Raw genomic sequence first — 17,247 nt, 5'->3', positions numbered from 1 at the left:
AGACAATTAAAAACAATCTTAAGTAACACTAGAAAGCAGAAACGGAATTCCGAGAATGACCCCAGACCGACAAGAATTATTCCGGAAACACACTTGTCTGTGTATAATTTATTCCCAAAATACACCTAAAACCAAAATTACAGGTGATATTAATAGATTCTTTAATAGTGACAATGATTACTGCCATTGTTGTTTCTCTTGGTTGGCTCGCTTCTTTTCCTCAGTTCCCTTTCGGGAATCTCTCAATCCAAAAGCTCTCCGGCGTCGTCTTTCCAATCCTCAGGTCCTATCCCTTTCTCTCTCTCTCTCTCTCTCTCTCTTTTGTGGATCTTGTGGTCTCTTATGCTCTCTGTGTTTACTGATGAAAGGGTTCTCTTGTCTGTGGTTTTTGATCTAAAAGTTTGGTTTTTTATGTTGAAATTGGAAGTCAGAGATGCTTCTGTTTTTGTAATTCGTTTTGGTAGCATTTAATTTGATTGATTAGGTTTTGGTGGTGGAATCTGAAGAAAGTAACAAGTTAAAATCTTAGGAAAGTTGCTATCTTTTGGGTTCGGAATTGAATGGTGATGGTTTATGGAAATTGCGAAAAGATCTTTCCTTTTTCGACTTTTTTTGTTGTCTTTTTGAGGTGGGGAAAAGTTTGTTATATTTGAGGTGAATAAAACAGGAGTTTGGAAATCCAGAAGCTTTTTGAACTAATTTTCTATTTTGACGGAACAAAATTGGGCGAAGATTTGTTTAGTTGTTCTATTACTTGCTTGGTTGCAGTTTGTTCTTTTATATTAGTGTATGCGTCCAGATTTGTTTTAGTCTGTTTTCCAGCAGTGGCCTTGATTATGAATTATTTCTTTGAGGTTTTGCTTATGTTCAGCTCTGCCACATTTTTTACTTTTTAATTTCTTGTTTTTCTTGGAATTTGTGATTTCTGTTGACCTTAGAATGATTGCCTGCAGGATGACGCTTATTCATCATTGAACCTGTGATTGAGTAGTTTATTTTTTTTAAAAAAAAATCCCGAGAACAATGGATTTCAAATTTTTGTTGTTCGTGTTGGCTTCTCTGTATTCTTCTGCTGCATCAGACCGCCAAGGTAGTTACTTTCACCTTCTCATATTTTTTTTTGTTTATTTTTTAATTGTTTAAAAAAAAATAAAAACTTGAATAGAAACTTGTGTATTCATGGCTCAGTTATTGGCTCATATCTCAAATTTCTAACCTTAGATATGCTGTATGTTCCATTTTAATGACCACTGTTTGGTGGTACTGCATGAAAGCAGTTCAATACTCTGAGACTTGGAACGCTAACCTCTAGCCTATATTTGATGTCTCTGCATAATTAGTGATTCTTTTCCTTAAACTATCAAGTTGGTACTGTTGTTTAAAATTGGTATCCCGGATCTCAAGTTTAGTATTTCCTTTCCTTATGTTTGGTTGGACCAATGGACTTTATGATACTAACTGTTAATGCAAAGCGATGTGAGTATGGCTGCTCTATAAAATTCTTTTCAATTCTTATTGCCATAGCTTTTCCGTGTGAAGTATTTATTCTAATTGCTATGCTGCTTTGCTTTTCAGGAGATGTATTGTATGATATGAAAGTTAAACTGAATGCATTTGGTAATCAACTACCTGATTGGAATCAAAATCAAGTTAGTCCATGCACTTGGAATAATGTTATATGTGATGGAAGCAAGGTCATTCAAGTGTAAGTTATTGATTGATGCATCTAATGAGTATCCAACTTCTTAGGACAGATCTGTTGCTTCGTCTGCCCAGTGCCATCTCTATTTGCTATGTGCATTTTCTGCAGGACACTGCCTTCTATGGGATTCAATGGGACCCTGTCACCAAGAATTGGAGAGTTGACATATCTTACTGTCCTGTGAGTTAAAATCTTCCACCAAAATTTGAACAGCTTCAATACATTGGTATTCTTTTTTATGCATGTCATATCTTTGCAGAGTCTTATTTTAGCTTCATACTCCCCTTATTCCATTTATGCATCTATCCTTTTTTTTAATGAAATATTTGAAATCCATTGAAATCTAACCATCAGGACTCCAAGTTGTGCTTGGGAAGACTTGCTGGTCTTGTTGAATTTCTGGTGGTTACTAGTTATCGTTGTCTTCTTAGGCATTCAAATAAGTTTTTTTTCCTTCCTAGTTGTTCACTAGTTTTCCCTCCATTGATCCTGCAGGTCATTGCCAGGCAATAGGATAACTGGTGAAATTCCTCCACAGTTTGGAAATTTATCAAGTCTGACTAGCTTATTCTTGGACAATAATCTTCTGACCGGAGGAATACCATCTTCTCTTGGCAAGCTCACCAAGCTTCAAACTTTGTAAGTGCTGCCATCATTGAGCGATGTAGAATAGTCTATTGTAACTTTGGTACTTCCCTTGCTTAAAGTTGTATTTTGTAAACATAAGCAGGATTTTGAGCGAAAATAATCTAAGTGGAACCATTCCCGATTCACTTTCAAATCTTGAAAACCTAAATGACATGTAAGTATCTTGAGAAACATGTGATATAGTTTTGCTAAAAAGGCAGCTTGTAGGTAGTTTTGGCAATACCAATGTGTGTAGTTTTTGATCATGGCTTCCAATTGAAATTTGACACCTGATTTGACATCTATTGGCAGTCGTCTAGCATATAATGATCTTGAGGGTCAGATACCCAATAAACTATTTAAAGTCGCCAGATACAAGTAAGTGGTTAAATCTATATCAAATCTGGAAGTAGATTTATAAAAACCATAAATGTTATAGAATGGAAAAAATGTCATTGAGATTTTAAACACATGCCTAGATTAATTTCTGATTTTGTTATTTGGTTCAGTTTCACCGGAAACCATCTTGCTTGTGGGATAGGCTTCCCATTTCCTTGTGCGTCCAGCATTTCTCCATTAGGCAAGCTTCTGCCTTATATCTACTGACTTGATGAAATCAACCATTTGTAGCTAAAATATATATATATATATATATATAGTACTTACGTTTGTATACATCCCACCTAATATTTTCATTGAATCCGTCTCACAGGAGGGTCCCATAGTTCAAAGGTTGGGGTGGTGGTTGGAAGTATTGGAGGTGTTATTGCTCTCATCATTCTGGGGATTCTGTTTCTTTTCTGCAAGCATAGGAGAAAAGGTTACAAAGCGTGAAGTATTTGTTGATGTTCCAGGTCAGTTTTCCTTTTTGTTCAATTAAGTAATTCTTTTGTCATCAATGCTTGACGCAGACAAACTGTCGTCCCTTCCCACACTTGACTCCAATTCCAATTTTGGTATAACTTCTTTCTATCTTTCCTGACAGGTACTTCAAGCTTACTATTTGGATGCAAAAACACATTAAATGATTTGCTTCACTGAGGATTTCCGGAAGTCTTTATTTCATGTTTTCCCTTGCTTCAATGTTTTGGTTCTGTAAGGGCAGGAAAGGGTGTATTGTTAGTTGTGATCTCTATCAAAGTCTCTTTCAGTAATAACCAGAACTTTTTTTCTTTTTGTTTTTGTTTTCCTTTTTTCCCCCTGTTTTGTTTTCTCAATGTTGGTGTCATTTTTTTTAAAAAAAAATTTTAACTCTTAGCCACTATGTCAATAGAAAAAGGTCTGCTTTTTCTAGAACCTAAGAGATTACAAAATACACAATAGTTAACCAATCCGGCTTATGGAGTAGAAGTATTTGCAGTATGCCCCTTCAGGCTAGATAGCACCAGAGACACGCTCATTACCTTTGCACTCTTATTTGTTGTAGCATCCAGATTCTGTGGCCTCTGTTTGATTGAATTTCATTTTTTCAGTCCTATAGTTCCATACTGTTTCTCTTTTCCTGCTTCTCTTCTATGATATATGTTTAGTATTATGGACTATGTAAATCTGTCTATTAGATGTTAAGCAATGCCTCTATTTGATCATTTGTATGACAAAATTAGTTTCTCCTAGAGGCGATGTAGTTTATTATGGGTTTCTCATTGTGCTTGATACTAAGGTGATGATGATCGCCGAATTGCATATGGACAATTGAAAAGATTTCCTTGGCGAGAATTACAAGTTGCTACAGACGGCTTCAGTGAGAAAAATGTCCTTGGTCAAGGCGGCTTTGGTAAGGTATATAAAGGAGTGCTGTCAGATAATACAAAGATTGCAGTAAAGAGGCTCACTGATTATGAAAGTCCTGGTGGGGAAGCTGCTTTCCTACGTGAAGTTGAGTTGATCAGCGTTGCTGTTCACAGAAACCTATTAAGGTTAATTGGATTTTGTACAACACCTACCGAAAGACTTCTCGTTTATCCCTACATGCAAAATCTGAGTGTTGCCTACCGCTTACGAGGTATCGGTCCTTTCAAAGATGCTCCAATCATAGCTTCTTTATAGTTACATGCTTTATGATATTTATGATGAAGATAATTCTCAATTCACAGTGAATACTGATTTTGTTTGCTATTTGCATTGCCTTGTTACTTATTGAATTTCAGAACCATAAGCCAAATTTGATGACTATACTGTCATTCACTCTGGTAATCTTATTATAGGAGCTTGAATTATATGCTTTCCTATGTTTCTGAGACATACGCCTTAATGCTGTTTGCTTTTATATGTTTGTGGTTGTTAACGTATTTCAGAGATTGTTGATTTTATGTGCCAATTCCCAATTTTGCTGAATTACTCTATCCTTGTTATTGTCACCTTTTCTTTTGTTACCAAATGAAGTTTTCCAATACTGGGATAAGTGCAGAATTTAAGCCTGGAGAGCCAGTGTTGGATTGGCCTTCTAGAAAACGAGTGGCTTTAGGCACCGCTCGTGGATTGGAGTATCTTCATGAACATTGCAATCCCAAGATTATTCACCGTGATGTAAAGGCCGCAAATGTCTTGCTTGATGAGGCCTTTGAGGCCGTTGTCGGGGACTTTGGCTTGGCAAAATTGGTTGATGTAAGGAAGACCTCTGTTACAACTCAAGTCCGTGGTACGATGGGGCATATAGCACCAGAATATTTGTCCACTGGTAAGTCATCAGAGAGGACTGATGTTTTTGGCTATGGGATTATGCTTCTAGAGCTTGTTACAGGACAGCGAGCAATAGATTTTTCCCGCTTAGAGGACGAAGACGATGTTTTATTGCTAGACCATGTAAGCTTAGTTCTAACTTTCTTTTTTTGCATGCCTGAAATTATTCTTTTAAAAAGTGAAATTTTGAATTTGTAGCTTGTATCTGACATGACAAACTAAAGTCTTTTGTTATTAAATCACATAATTCTGTTCTGGAAGGTGAAGAAGTTGCAAAGGGAGAAAAAACTAGATGCAATTGTAGATTGCAACCTGAAGAAGGAATATGATTGTGAGGAGGTCGAAATGATGATCCAAGTTGCACTTCTTTGCACACAAGCGTCTCCAGAAGAACGGCCTTCGATGTCAGAGGTTGTTCGAATGCTGGAAGGTGAAGGACTGGCTGAGAAATGGGAAGAGTGGCAGCAAGTTGAAGTCAACCGGAGGCAAGAATACGAGAGAATGCAGTTCCGGAGGTTCGATTGGGGCGATGACTCTGTACACAATCAAGAAGCCATTGAACTCTCTGGTGGAAGATGACCTTAAACCTCACAATGCATTTTGTTTTTGTTTTTTGTTTTAAATTTTCATGTATGTGATATGATCAATTTCTGTCAGAGTGGTGCTTTTAATTGAAAATACATCTAACGTTTTGTAGTGTGTATCATGTTGTTAATCTTTTCCTTTTCTTCTTGTGATGAATTACAGAAGATAAACAGAGTTGTTTGAATTTGATGAATATATTTCATGCAGACGAACTTGATAAATGAAGTGTATTCCATCCATGTAAAAGTAAATATTTTATTTGATGTGAAAATATATTTAAAAATTTATGAAAACAGATAAATAATAACAGACATACCAATTTAAACAAACACTCAGGCAGTTATTATCTAAAACCCTAAAAAATAATTCTAGAACCACCAACCCCTTCATTTGGCAGCATTCTTGGAAGTCATGGCTGCTTCTCTTGAAGCTCTGGCAATGGCGGGCGTCAACTATGAAAGACGTTGACTATGAATCAATGAAGGAAGGCATGTTCTTGAGAAGACCATTGAAGTACTACTTGAGGACGTGGACGATGGAGATCGTTTCTATATTTTCATGGTGCATGCAATGCCGACGTGGCTCTAACGTACTCTCATGATTAATTTCCATGGGTTTTTTCTTTTTTAAAAACTTCTCTCGCTCGTTTCTTCTTGGAATGCTGGTTACTAATTTGACTGACTGTTTGATTTCATGGAGTGATAAAAGACAAATAATTCATCTTTGTTGAATTGATTTATTGTTCATCTTTAAATATTAATGCTATTTATGCAAGAAAGACTTAAGTTTGTTGTTTGTTTCCAATCCTGTTTATGGTTTCTGGAGACAGAGTGAGGAGTTTGTAGACTGAGGATGCAGTAATTGTGCCAATTGTTGGTGCAACAATGTACATCCAAAGCTTGTTGTAGTTCTTTGCAGCAATGGCTGGTCCTAAACTCCTTGCAGGATTCATGGAAGCTCCAGTCACTTTCCTGTAAATTTAGAGAGTTTCAAATTTTCAATGTTTATTTAATTAAGTTCAAAGTTAGAAACTGGAATTTTTACCCTGCAATGAGGACATTGATGAATATGGCTGCTCCTATTGCAACACCACAAAGCTCTTTTGGCTGCAGTAAAAAATAAAAATCTTGTTTTGAAGGTAAAGCTGAAAGATTTTAGTGAAACTTTAGTGAATTTTATGTACCGCCCGGTGATCGGTGGCTGCGCTGCAGATGACAAGCATTAAGATGAATGATATGATGATCTCCCATGCAATGACGGTGAGATCATTCTGCAAGGAATTTGGGAGTGTTAGCATTACACCAGGACTGGTTTCTTTGAACAAAGCTCTCAAACTTATGCTTGAAAGTATGGCACCAAGGAATTGAGATATCACATAGACAGGAATCTGAAAATGAAGAGAAAATTAACAATGTCAAACAAACATGTTTCTGATGAAGTTTCGTATATAGTTAGTGCAGAATTAATACTTGTTTGAATGGGAATCCAAGGCCGGAGGCGAAAGCAAGAGTGACGGCGGGGTTGAGATGAGCACCGGAGATGTGACCGAAGGTGTAGACCATGGCAGTGATGACCACTCCCCAAGCCAGTGCTATGCCTACTATGGTTATGTTGTTCTGTTGATCAATGAATGCTGATCCACATCCTATGAATATCAGAATGTATGTTCCTAGAAACTCTGCTATTGCCTGTCCTTAATTAGTTCATTGAAATAAATAAATAAATATGAGAAATTTAATACAGAGAACATTAGAATCAGAGAGAAAAAATCTTTAGAGGTGTATGCCTTTTGCCATATGGATGGAGAGCCCTGTGTTTTCATTTCTGTGAGTTTTCCTAATTCCAAGTCTGCCATGACAGACTTTGGAGAGACTTCAGGAGTAGAAGGTACTACACTAGACATCTTGATACACACTGCAGACCACTGCAAACATGGAGTCTTTGTTCCATCTTATAACATGAGTGCTTGTTCTTCTTGTCATATACTTGCTGAAGTTTTTGCAACTCTTTTTACATCTGAAGCCAATTTCTTTACCCGTTCAAACAAAGAAGATTCTTTTTAGAAATTCTTCTTGAAAAGCATGAAATTGCTGTTGATTTGTGTATTGTTTGTTCCTTTCTTTTACGCTGTAGCCGGCCAAAACGAATATCCCACATGAAATTAAAAGTAGTAGTTTTCTTTGAGTAATGTTCTTTTTGGTTTATTAATAGATAATTCCTATGTCCATTCAAAAAGCAAAATTTTTTTTTAATGATGTTATAAAGAATGGTTGATGAATGCCTACTTTAAGTCTTGTGACTCTTCTTTCATTCCTTTCTCCCTGTTATCTTTGCAAAAATGAATTGCATGAGAACACAGATCATTGGGAATTCATTTCATGTATGTGGACAATCTAAAATTTCCCATCATTGCAGCCAATTAATGTCCAAACATTTGCAATCTATATTGTTTGAGAATTACAAGTCTTAAGGTTGCAAGACTTGTGGCTATCCTTACACAGTGAGGTTGTAGATAAGTAGATAAGCCTATCTTCAATTGCAGGAACCAGACACCTCCACGTAGGATCAACATGCTGACATGGCACCACAAACCCAACCTCTTCATCAACCTATCAAACAAACACAACCTCTAACTCACTCAATTCAACAGAGCACACAGAGAGAGAAGTAGCAAGCACTTGTTTCTTGGCAATGGCATTGGCTCAGGGAGCAGTCACTATGTCATTGATGTCCTTGCCTTCGGCCGGACTGCGCAAGCCCCTTGTCTTCAATCAGATGAGAGCTAGCACACAGCAGAAAGGTGTAGGAAGTAACCGTCTTGTTGTCCGGGCATCAGCCTCATCGATAGGGAAGGAACAGGTGGTTGCTGGATTGACTGCTGCTGCTCTGGCTGCAGCGCTGCTGGTGCCGGAGGTGGCAGAGGCGGCGCAACCAGGGATTTCTCCATCACTCAAGAATTTCCTGCTGAGTATTGCTGCTGGTGGTGTTGTACTAACTGCAATCCTTGGTGCAGTCATTGGTGTAGCAAATTTTGATCCTGTCAAGAGGAGCTGAAACATCATCAAGTCTTCAGTATATATATATATATATCTCTATTTCTCTTGATGTTGTTTGATCTTCATGTCAAGTTTATTTGTAATTCAGCTTTTTAATTTCTTACCAGTCTCTAAACTTTTTTAGTTTCAACCTGTTCAAAAATTTTCTTCTAGTGTAGGAGTTATGCAGCCCGGTTTAAGTTAAAAATGCAATGAAGCTTAATAGATAATCATATTGGAATAAATTAGTTAAAAGAAGAGGATGAACACAAGTAAGATTAACTCATGAACACAAGTAAGATCCTGTCAGTAGTGATACAGTTGATTCATTCTCAAATTGTCCATAATAATTACGAGGGAAGAGAAAAGCTTTAAATCTCCCCAACAATTGGAAGACTCTCAGAAGAATTTCATCCAAAATCTTCTGGAATCTTTTACTGGTTTTGGTGGGGGTGCATTAAGATGGCACTGATGGCAAAAATTGAATGTTTGTAGATACTTCATCTATTAATAACAACGCAGTGCCAAATATATTAAAGATTTAATCTATGTCTAATTTAGGGATGCACCTATACTTTTATGGTTTGCTTGTAGAAAGTACTTTCTACTAGTTTGTTCATATTATCTAGGCAAAGATTTATTCCATTTTATATGTATGATTTTGATTGTTGATTAGTGGCTTAAGGGCTATGAAAATATCCCAGTATATTTGTATGCATACTTCAAACCTCTGTTACTCAAAGCATATGGAGAGCTAATTCGCCAAAACATTTAACATAAAAGATCCATAGCTCAAACACTAGAAAGTGAAATTCAAATTCAATTTTATTAACTCGAAGACAAAGATCTAAATGAATCTCAAAGAATTATGTTACAACTCATGAAAAAGAAACATTAATATTGTTCATATAGAACTTCAATTCATCCTCTGTGAACTTGAGATAAAATTCCTCAAAGGTCCAATTGTAGGGCTCAAGCCTATATTTTTTTTGCAAATTCTGGTGTCATCTCTTTACAACTATCAGCCTATAATCTGTCTGAACAGATGAACTCTCACATTGACACAGAAATCTTAGAAATCTGGTCAAGTAGGTATCTGCTCTCAAGGGAGGGATTAACTTTCTCTGCCTTAACAACACTGATTTTCACTTTCTGCTCATCTCCATACAGTTCTTCCTTGACTTTTAACTTCAGTATGTATTCCTCGAACAAACAGCATCGAATGATCTCCCCGAATCTACTATCATCTTGCACTTCATACTTAATAGTGTTCAACTCCTTTGCAGAGCAACCAAGGATCTCTTCTCCAGACTCCTGGAAGGCTGTCACCCATGTCACCCCCGTGTGGTCTTGCACCTGTGCCTGAAGAAGATACCGATAATCACATTCTTCAAGTTCCCTATCACACCTATCACAGCACCATCTCCCATTTCCCTGCTTTGTCACTTTCTTACTACATTTTCGATCCCCAATCATCAAAGGGCAAGCAGTATAACAGAAATTGTCTGTCTTTATAAATGATATAGTAGCTTTGATGGTGATCCAGTCAGGTTTATCTCCTCTTCCGAGTCCCTCATCTTTGATCTGTGCCACTGTTTTCCGTACCTCATTCCTATGAAAACCTGGCATGACATCGTTGGATATAGACAGGGAAGTGGCAGTCTTTCCCTCTCTATCAAACCAATCTCTCAAGTTCTGAGCTTCAGCAATATTTGGATTTATAAAGAGTTGCGTTGAAGAAATTGTCCCAACTGACTTGCCACTAAAGTCATTAACCTTTCCTGCCTTGACAGCTAAAACAGGAAAAGCGCTGGAATCAAACATTTCTTGTAGTTCTCTACCTTCCCTATTACAAAACTCACCCCATAGTGTCACCTCAACACTTCGACCTGAAGCATCCTTCAAATTCAAAATCCTCCTCTGAGTCTCCATGCCATTCTTCCTCAATATGGTCACCGATGGGTTAACAGACACCACAATACCAATTATGTCGACAATTGAGTTGTTCTCCACATTCTCAACATCACTGATCAGTTTGAAATTGAACTGTTGTGTTGGTATGGAATTGTCTTCATCTTGACACAGTTCCACAACAGAGGTTGCCTCCAAGAATATCTCCCATTGATTGTTGAGGTGATTGAAATTCTTTTGTGCAGGTTTCAAACTCCCCTTTGATATCATAAACACTTTACCAGCCTCAACAACATCATAGAACCTATCAACAACAGAATTGAAACATGTAGCCCGAATCTCCCCTCCATCAGAATCAAGAAGATCAAATGAGAAGACTTTCCCATCTCCCTTCGCATTGTTATAACGCCTAAGATCACCTTTTGCAGTCACCCTCGCTTTGATAGCCCAACGTCCCTTGATAAGGATTCAAGGCCGATATCGGGATTATTCGTGGAGGAGCCTCATTTTTCATAATGGCTCCATGGTTCTTGTAACTAGGAGGAGGCTTGTAAGAAGGTTGTGCTGTTGGATTAAAAGTCGGGGCATTCTTACCATTTATCATGGAATTCTGGTTATTTCTAACAGAACCGGAAGCCCCATTGATTGATTGAGCTCTTGGATATCCAGAATTATCAGAAGATAAGACCTTTTGAGATATCAAATTAGCAGACAGCTTTGGATTGCCAATAATTTCACACTCCATGATTAGAATTTCCATGTTAAGAACAACAATGATCCTGAAGGACAATAAAAACCAGAATCACTGAAACGAAGCAGCTTTCACTATATCTTTCAAATTGATTCCATTAAAGCTTATTCATGAAACAAGTCCTATAAGTAAAAAATCAATGAAAAAAACCAAAAGCTCCTAATTTTCTAAACAGTGAGTAATTGCTAAAAAAACAGTAGCATTTTTTTTTCATTGTTGTTCGAAAGAGAACAAGATTTCATCGTCTACAAACCTGCGGCTCTGGATGGTGCTGGCGATGTACTCCAAGAGCTGGACAACCGAGCCTCTCCGCAGCTTGCCGTCCTTCACCAATCCATTAAGCTGCGTCGCCAGCATCACCTGCCCCGTTGCGGCACCATCCGAGAAGACGACCCGGTACCTCTCCTGCGTGCTCTGAATAGGCTTCACCTCCACCACCTGCACCACCGGCCTCAGCTCCAAATCCCCCGCTTCCACCGCCGATATCGCTCCCGCAGTCAGCGTCGGCGCCATTCCACCCAAATCCGCAAATCAAAACATAGAATTTGAGAAATATTCCTTATGTTTCGATTAAAATGTGAGACATTAGGGTTTGCAAAAACCTAGAATTTGGGCATTCGAGCTCGCTGATAACCACCAAACAGGAAAAGGTCGTTGGTTAATATAACAGTCACCGCCATGCCGGAGTTTGACCAAGTGCCTCGTGATATGTGTCCTCCTGATTAGTTCAACGGAAAGATTTATATCTTAGTCCAATCAATTTATAAAATTACATTTAATTAATTCAAACATGAACATGCTTTTTTTCCCAATATTTTTTTTTACAATGAAAAAGTGACAATTTTTTTTTTATATATAAATTCGGTTTTTTAAGGTGAAACCACGATTCACATGCTAATGAAAATGGGAGAATTATTATTTATTTTTTTAAAAAAAATTGAATAAATCATGTGCATTGAAACTTAAAAAAAATAGTAACATGCCATTAATGATGGAGATTGACAAAATACAATATAAAAAATAATAATAATCAACAAAAGAATAATGATAAAAGAACACACAGGCCCTGATTCACAATATTAGAATGTAGGTAAGACTAAAAACCTCACTCTCTACTCAGTTGATTGTTCTTCGCTTAAAACTGTATGTGTCTTAAGAACTCCAAATTGCTTTTGGCTTTCGTAGTACATCTTTCCAATCTTATTTTCTTGGTCACTTATTAGAGTCTCCGGAGTTCCCTGAACTCCGGAGAATGATTTATAAACCTCGTTGTTTCTTTTTATAAAATTTTCACAAATTAAGTAACAAAAAGTAAAACAGAGTGAATGTAACTGTTTAACACCTCATTTGAATGTGTCACAAATGAACTGCAAGTAGTGTTACTCACCACACACATGGCAAAAGGCTAGAGCACCCAACACTAGCTGTTAGGCATTACCTCAGTACTTGATTCTATTTGTGTGGGACTACCCCTAAACTTGTGCTTTCTCTATTCCCACCATTCATTTGTTTAATACAGAGCATGCACAAGGTACTTTTACATTGGCCACAAGAAGCCCAAAGTGGTCAAAAAGTTCATCCTGCTCTTATCTCTGATTCTGCTCTTTTGAGCATTGTGATTGAAATCCTTTTTAAAAAATAAAAAGAAAAAAAGAAAAATATATATCCATGGTGTGGATTCAGACTTGCAGAAACACAGTAAAGAACAACAGAGAAGAAGAACTCAGAAGAGCATAGTTTGAAACTTTCAAACATGAAAAGAAAACACAGAGAGATACTACTAGAATAAAAGCAAGAATAAAAGCAACAAGGCAATTGTAAAAAAAAAAACATTTGAGTTTGAGATTCTAATGAGGCCTAATTCTCTTCTGAGTAGCCTTGCCATTTGATCCTTCTGGAGAAGCATCCATGGAGTTGATGAAAGAGCTTGAAATATCAGCATAAAGATCAAAGACTCTCCAGACATTGTTGTTGAGCTCTTTGATCAATTCAACGTTGCGAGAAAGGTTGTCTGGGATTCTGGAATCCTGGTTCTGGTTGATCTCATTGATAAGTAGTCTGTTCTGGTCCAAAATGCTTTGAACTTGAACAAAGCTCTTGTGGTATGTTTGCAGGATCTGGTTATCCACTTTGGTGCCATTGCCATTGCCGTTGCCATTGACATTGCCTTCCATCATCCCTCCTTTGCTTTCCTGCCACTGTGTAGTCAAAACAAGTACTTGAATCAAAACAATCACTTGAAAGAAGAAAACTGGAAACAAAGAGAGAGAATATAGGATCTTTGTTGTGGAGTTTGCCAAAGTTATGAAGTAAACAGAGAAATGCAGAATGTATGAAAGCTAAGATAAAGAAAAGGATGCCATGCCCATCACCTCAAGTTGCAAAAAAGCTAATGGAAAAAGCTCATGAAACAATGGAGCAGGTGAGAAAACCGTAGAAGAAAGAGGAGAGTGAGAGAAAAGAGAGGAATCTATAGAGTTAGTTTTTTGGCTCTAGGAAAGGAAGAATGAGAGACAAACACTGCAGAGAAATCATGACATCCATTGCCTCTCTTTTACAAATAAGGTAACAGAGGACAAACAAGTTGGTCTTATGTCATAAAGCAATATCAACCAGATTTCCAATTTCATAAAGTTTTCTTTTTTTCAAAAACTTTTATTGAAGCTTTCTTTCAGAAAACCAAAAGCAAACACACAGACATTCACTGGAAAAACTATTCAATGAACGTAAATTACTGGGACAAAAAGTAAATTGCAAAATTTCCCCAGAAATGAAAAGTATTTTCAAGATTAAAATAGCAAGACTTGAATTCTTAAATTGGTAGAACTTAATTGGAAGACCACATGCTCAGATGCAGCAGAAACTTTGCAGGTGGGTTGCTTTAAATGGGAGAAGTAGAAATCTGAAAGCTAGAAAGAGAAAAACAGGACAAAAACAATTGAAATAAATAGGAATGAACTCAGATGAACAGAAACTCACATTGTTTCTATAAAAAAAAGGCCTAATAAAAATATTATTAGTGATAAACAACAAAAGTTGGGAGAGAAAGACACTGATTAGAAAGTACATAATACATAAAGATCAAAGTTTGATTAAGTTGATGGTTTAATAGTAATCAAGAATTAGTTTTTTTTTAACAAATTATGATTTTTAGAATGAAAAATAGCAAGAAAAAGCAGATTTTTTCTGTTTGAGAGAGCCATACCTTGGAAATCTGGTGGTGAAGAGAAGCAGAGATAAGTGCAAGAGAAATAAGGAAGTAAAGCAAGACTTGCCACTAATTAACTTCCAACTGGATTTAAATTCTCTTGCTTCCAAGTTTGGTATTTCTTACTGTTGTGATGGATCAATGAAGTAATAAATTTTAATTTTTTTATTCATTTATGCGGACAAAAAGATAAATCTCTTTTCTAGGGAATTATATATATATAATTTTAATTTTAAATATTTTTTTTTCAAAAATGGATACACTATGTTCATTATAGAAAAACGTGAGTTACAAGAGAAAGAGAGTGGAAACAGAGGAAACAGGGGAGGGTGGAAAAAATAATACGAAGATGCATATTTCATTCACTTTCTAGTATTTTTCTTTTTTTAAAATAATGGAACTTTGTAAGCAAAAATTCTAATTATTTATTACTAAAAAAAAAAATTGTTTACATATGACTTATCCCAACCCAAAGCAAGGTTTGCTTCAAAAAAATAAAATAAAATTTACTATGTGCTTCCAACCTCATTTATATATTTATGTCAATAAAGAACACTAAAATTGCAATAGAAATAGTATGAATAAGTTTTACTCCAATGATTAATGAAGCATTATGTGGCAATATATATATATATATAAATCAATAAACACAACATCATTATGTTAAAAATTTTCTAAGAACTAATTGGGCTGGAGTTTTTTGAGGCCCAGTTAGAATTGGGTTTGGAGCCCAATTTCCCAGGCCCATAACAAAGAAAGCCTTGAGACTGATACGACCTTCGGTCGATCGAATCCCAAACCACCCCGGCTTCTTCTCGGTACTCATCCAACCTCTCTTTGTTCTTGAATTTTTTATTTTTTATTTTATTTTTTCCATTTGCATTCGATTTCTAAATCCAGAGTCACATGCAGTTCTGATATTCTGTTCATTTTAGCTAAAATTTTTTGAAGCAATTTTGTTCGATAAAGGCGGAATTTTTACTGTTTTGGAACGATCTAAGTGGAAAGTGATGGAAATTTCGTTCTCTTTTTTATTTTTAGAGAAGAAAGTCTCGATTTTTTATTGTATTTTTAGGATTTGGTATTAAGCTTTCATTTTTTTTTTTGGGTCATCCATAATGTTATGCCACTGAGTTTGATGCTAATAGAGCTTTCTATTTCCCTTAAGATGGTAATTAATTTCCTATTTGGTGCTGCATTCAGCTAGATTGTTTTTGTAGTGTATTCAATTGTGATTTGGGTTTATCCTGATAAGTTTTTCGGGGCTTTAAGGAAAGGGAATCGAGTGAAAGATGTATTAAGTTTAATGTTTTCTAGTTTTAAGTATATGTTGTATCTAGCTCTGAGTCCCTGGATTTTATGTTATCTTAGGAATACTACTGATCTAAGGTCCATTATGTTAATTTAATCAATAGCAGAGTGTAAAATCCTACAATATTCTGGTAAAGTTAGTAATGGTATGCCTGTGATATATCCTTCACTATATCCATTTCTTTTATTTGTAGCAGAACTTATGTGTCTTTCTTGTTTTAAAAGAAATTGTGAAATTTATCAATGATAAGTTCAGTGTATGAGCAAATGAATATGATCTCTGTCTATGTGTTATCTCTTGTTGAATAAGGATGAGGCGCCTTTTTTATAAAAGAATAAGATGATGCATTTCTGTGTTTTATTGCAGAATTTGATTTGGTGCTCTTGTATTTCTATGTGTGAGCAAGTGGATGTGATATCCACGGATAAGTCACCCCTTGCCGAAAAAGATTATGAACCTTTTTGTGAAACAGCAAGAGGATATGAGCAATCGGAAGCTTCTAGGATGGTTTCAAAATCTGTGAAAATGTGCCATTGAACAGGGACAAGGAAGTAAGTTTTGTTGATGATTCTCCTAATGCTGAAAATGTGTCGGACCTGGTGCATGCAAGAACTGGAGATGATAGGGGTATACCTCGGGAAACAATTGCATTCAAATCATTTGAGGAAGCTATTGAATTTTATGAGGACTATGCTCGTGGCAGAGGATTTGGTGTGAGAATTGCACATTCTAATTACTTTAAGGATGGGCGATGCAGACATATTATCATGGCTGCTTGTAATAAGAGTGGCAAGACTTAGTACTAGACACCTTATTTTCATTTGTCAAGACCAGTAGTTAAAACAGATTGCCAGGCAAGCATTAAACTGGCCAAGTGAGCTGATGGATTAGTGCATGTCAAGGAGTTTAAAGATGAACATAATCACGAACTTACTCCCTTGCTAGCACAGTCCAATCCGTCAAAGAAGAGGAGAAAGTTTTTTTGGAGATAATGTTGGGGAAAGTATTCAACATGGCAGTTCATCCCAGGAAGTTGCCCAAGCATGTGAGCAGGAAAATTTACCTTCCAGAGAGAAGGTATGGCGAGAGAATATTGAAGGGGTAAGGAAACTGAGACTCAAAAAAGGAGATATTGATGCTATCAGTAGGTTTGTTGTTGACATGCAAACAAGGAATTCCTATTTCTTTCATTTGATGGATTTGAATAGTAATGGCTGTTTAAAGAATGTGTTTTGGGCTGATGGCAGGTCTAGGACGGCGTATCAATATTTTGGTGATGTCCTGTTTGTGGATACTACTTGTTTGACCGATAAGTATGAACTGTCTCTTATTTTTTAATTTTCTTGGAGTTAACCATCATGGCCAATTAGTGTTGCTTGGTTGTGGTTTGCTTTCAGATGATACTGTTGAAGCCCATGTGTGGTTATTTGAAGCATG

General features: G+C 36.5%; 4 protein-coding genes, 1 long non-coding RNA gene and 1 pseudogene across 9 annotated transcripts in view; 3 read left to right on the top strand and 3 right to left on the bottom strand.

Annotated features, from left to right (window-relative positions):
• Positions 1 to 161: 161 nt before the first annotated feature.
• On the top strand, positions 162 to 5,777 carry LOC120282056 (annotated as a pseudogene).
• Positions 5,778 to 5,861: 84 nt separating this feature from the next.
• LOC120281799 (nodulin-26-like) lies at positions 5,862 to 7,626 on the bottom strand. The gene is made up of 5 exons (XM_039288491.1): positions 7,380 to 7,626; positions 7,063 to 7,281; positions 6,777 to 6,980; positions 6,638 to 6,699; positions 5,862 to 6,564 (listed from the first exon to the last, which is right to left on the bottom strand). The coding sequence occupies exons 1-5, from the start codon at positions 7,494 to 7,496 to the stop codon at positions 6,375 to 6,377; spliced, it is 792 nt and encodes a 263-aa protein (XP_039144425.1). The 5' UTR covers positions 7,497 to 7,626; the 3' UTR covers positions 5,862 to 6,374.
• Positions 7,627 to 8,209: 583 nt separating this feature from the next.
• Positions 8,210 to 8,779, top strand: LOC120281800. The gene has a single exon (XM_039288492.1). It carries the CDS (start codon positions 8,285 to 8,287, stop codon positions 8,645 to 8,647), a length of 363 nt encoding a protein of 120 aa, XP_039144426.1. The 5' UTR covers positions 8,210 to 8,284; the 3' UTR covers positions 8,648 to 8,779.
• A 727-nt stretch (positions 8,780 to 9,506) lies between these two features.
• LOC120282680 (replication protein A 70 kDa DNA-binding subunit A-like) lies at positions 9,507 to 11,914 on the bottom strand. Its single transcript, XM_039289519.1, is given in 3 exon segments — positions 9,507 to 10,995; positions 10,997 to 11,318; positions 11,544 to 11,914. Coding segments are annotated over 3 exon segments (1,896 nt in total). The 5' UTR covers positions 11,804 to 11,914; the 3' UTR covers positions 9,507 to 9,681.
• A 1,091-nt stretch (positions 11,915 to 13,005) lies between these two features.
• LOC120282451 (protein ELF4-LIKE 3-like) lies at positions 13,006 to 14,544 on the bottom strand. Its single transcript, XM_039289270.1, has 2 exons — positions 14,496 to 14,544; positions 13,006 to 13,488 (listed from the first exon to the last, which is right to left on the bottom strand). The coding sequence occupies exon 2, from the start codon at positions 13,465 to 13,467 to the stop codon at positions 13,138 to 13,140; it is 330 nt and encodes a 109-aa protein (XP_039145204.1). The 5' UTR covers positions 13,468 to 13,488; positions 14,496 to 14,544; the 3' UTR covers positions 13,006 to 13,137.
• A 758-nt stretch (positions 14,545 to 15,302) lies between these two features.
• Positions 15,303 to 17,247, top strand: part of LOC120282640 — a 4,785-nt gene continuing 2,840 nt past the window's right edge. For 2 of the 5 annotated variants that reach the window (XR_005543008.1, XR_005543006.1), the window contains exon 1: positions 15,600 to 17,123. This is a non-coding gene — a long non-coding RNA (uncharacterized LOC120282640). Of the gene's footprint in view, positions 15,317 to 15,599; positions 17,124 to 17,247 lie in introns of those variants that run through there. The other 3 variants (XR_005543007.1, XR_005543010.1, XR_005543009.1) reach the window with 3 other exon arrangements.

The sequence above is a fragment of the Dioscorea cayenensis genome, chromosome 18, assembly GCF_009730915.1.
Source record: "Dioscorea cayenensis subsp. rotundata cultivar TDr96_F1 chromosome 18, TDr96_F1_v2_PseudoChromosome.rev07_lg8_w22 25.fasta, whole genome shotgun sequence".
NCBI lineage: Eukaryota > Viridiplantae > Streptophyta > Magnoliopsida > Dioscoreales > Dioscoreaceae > Dioscorea > Dioscorea cayenensis.
Note: the sequence above shows the minus strand (reverse complement) of the source record. Positions and strands in the feature narration are given on the sequence as shown.

What these genes read in the sequence shown, in the direction of transcription:
- LOC120281799 (XM_039288491.1), bottom strand. Translation starts at nt 7,496, where the DNA reads ATGTCTAGTGTAGTACCTTCTACTCCTGAAGTCTCTCCAAAGTCTGTC. An exon ending in CTCCATCCATATGGCAAAAG is followed by an intron (nt 7,282 to 7,379) that starts GCATACACCTCT and finishes AATTAAGGACAG; the next exon opens with GCAATAGCAGAGTTTCTAGG. An exon ending in TTGGATTCCCATTCAAACAA is followed by an intron (nt 6,981 to 7,062) that starts GTATTAATTCTG and finishes CTTCATTTTCAG; the next exon opens with ATTCCTGTCTATGTGATATC.
- LOC120281800 (XM_039288492.1), top strand. Translation starts at nt 8,285, where the DNA reads ATGGCATTGGCTCAGGGAGCAGTCACTATGTCATTGATGTCCTTGCCT.
- LOC120282451 (XM_039289270.1), bottom strand. Translation starts at nt 13,467, where the DNA reads ATGATGGAAGGCAATGTCAATGGCAACGGCAATGGCAATGGCACCAAA.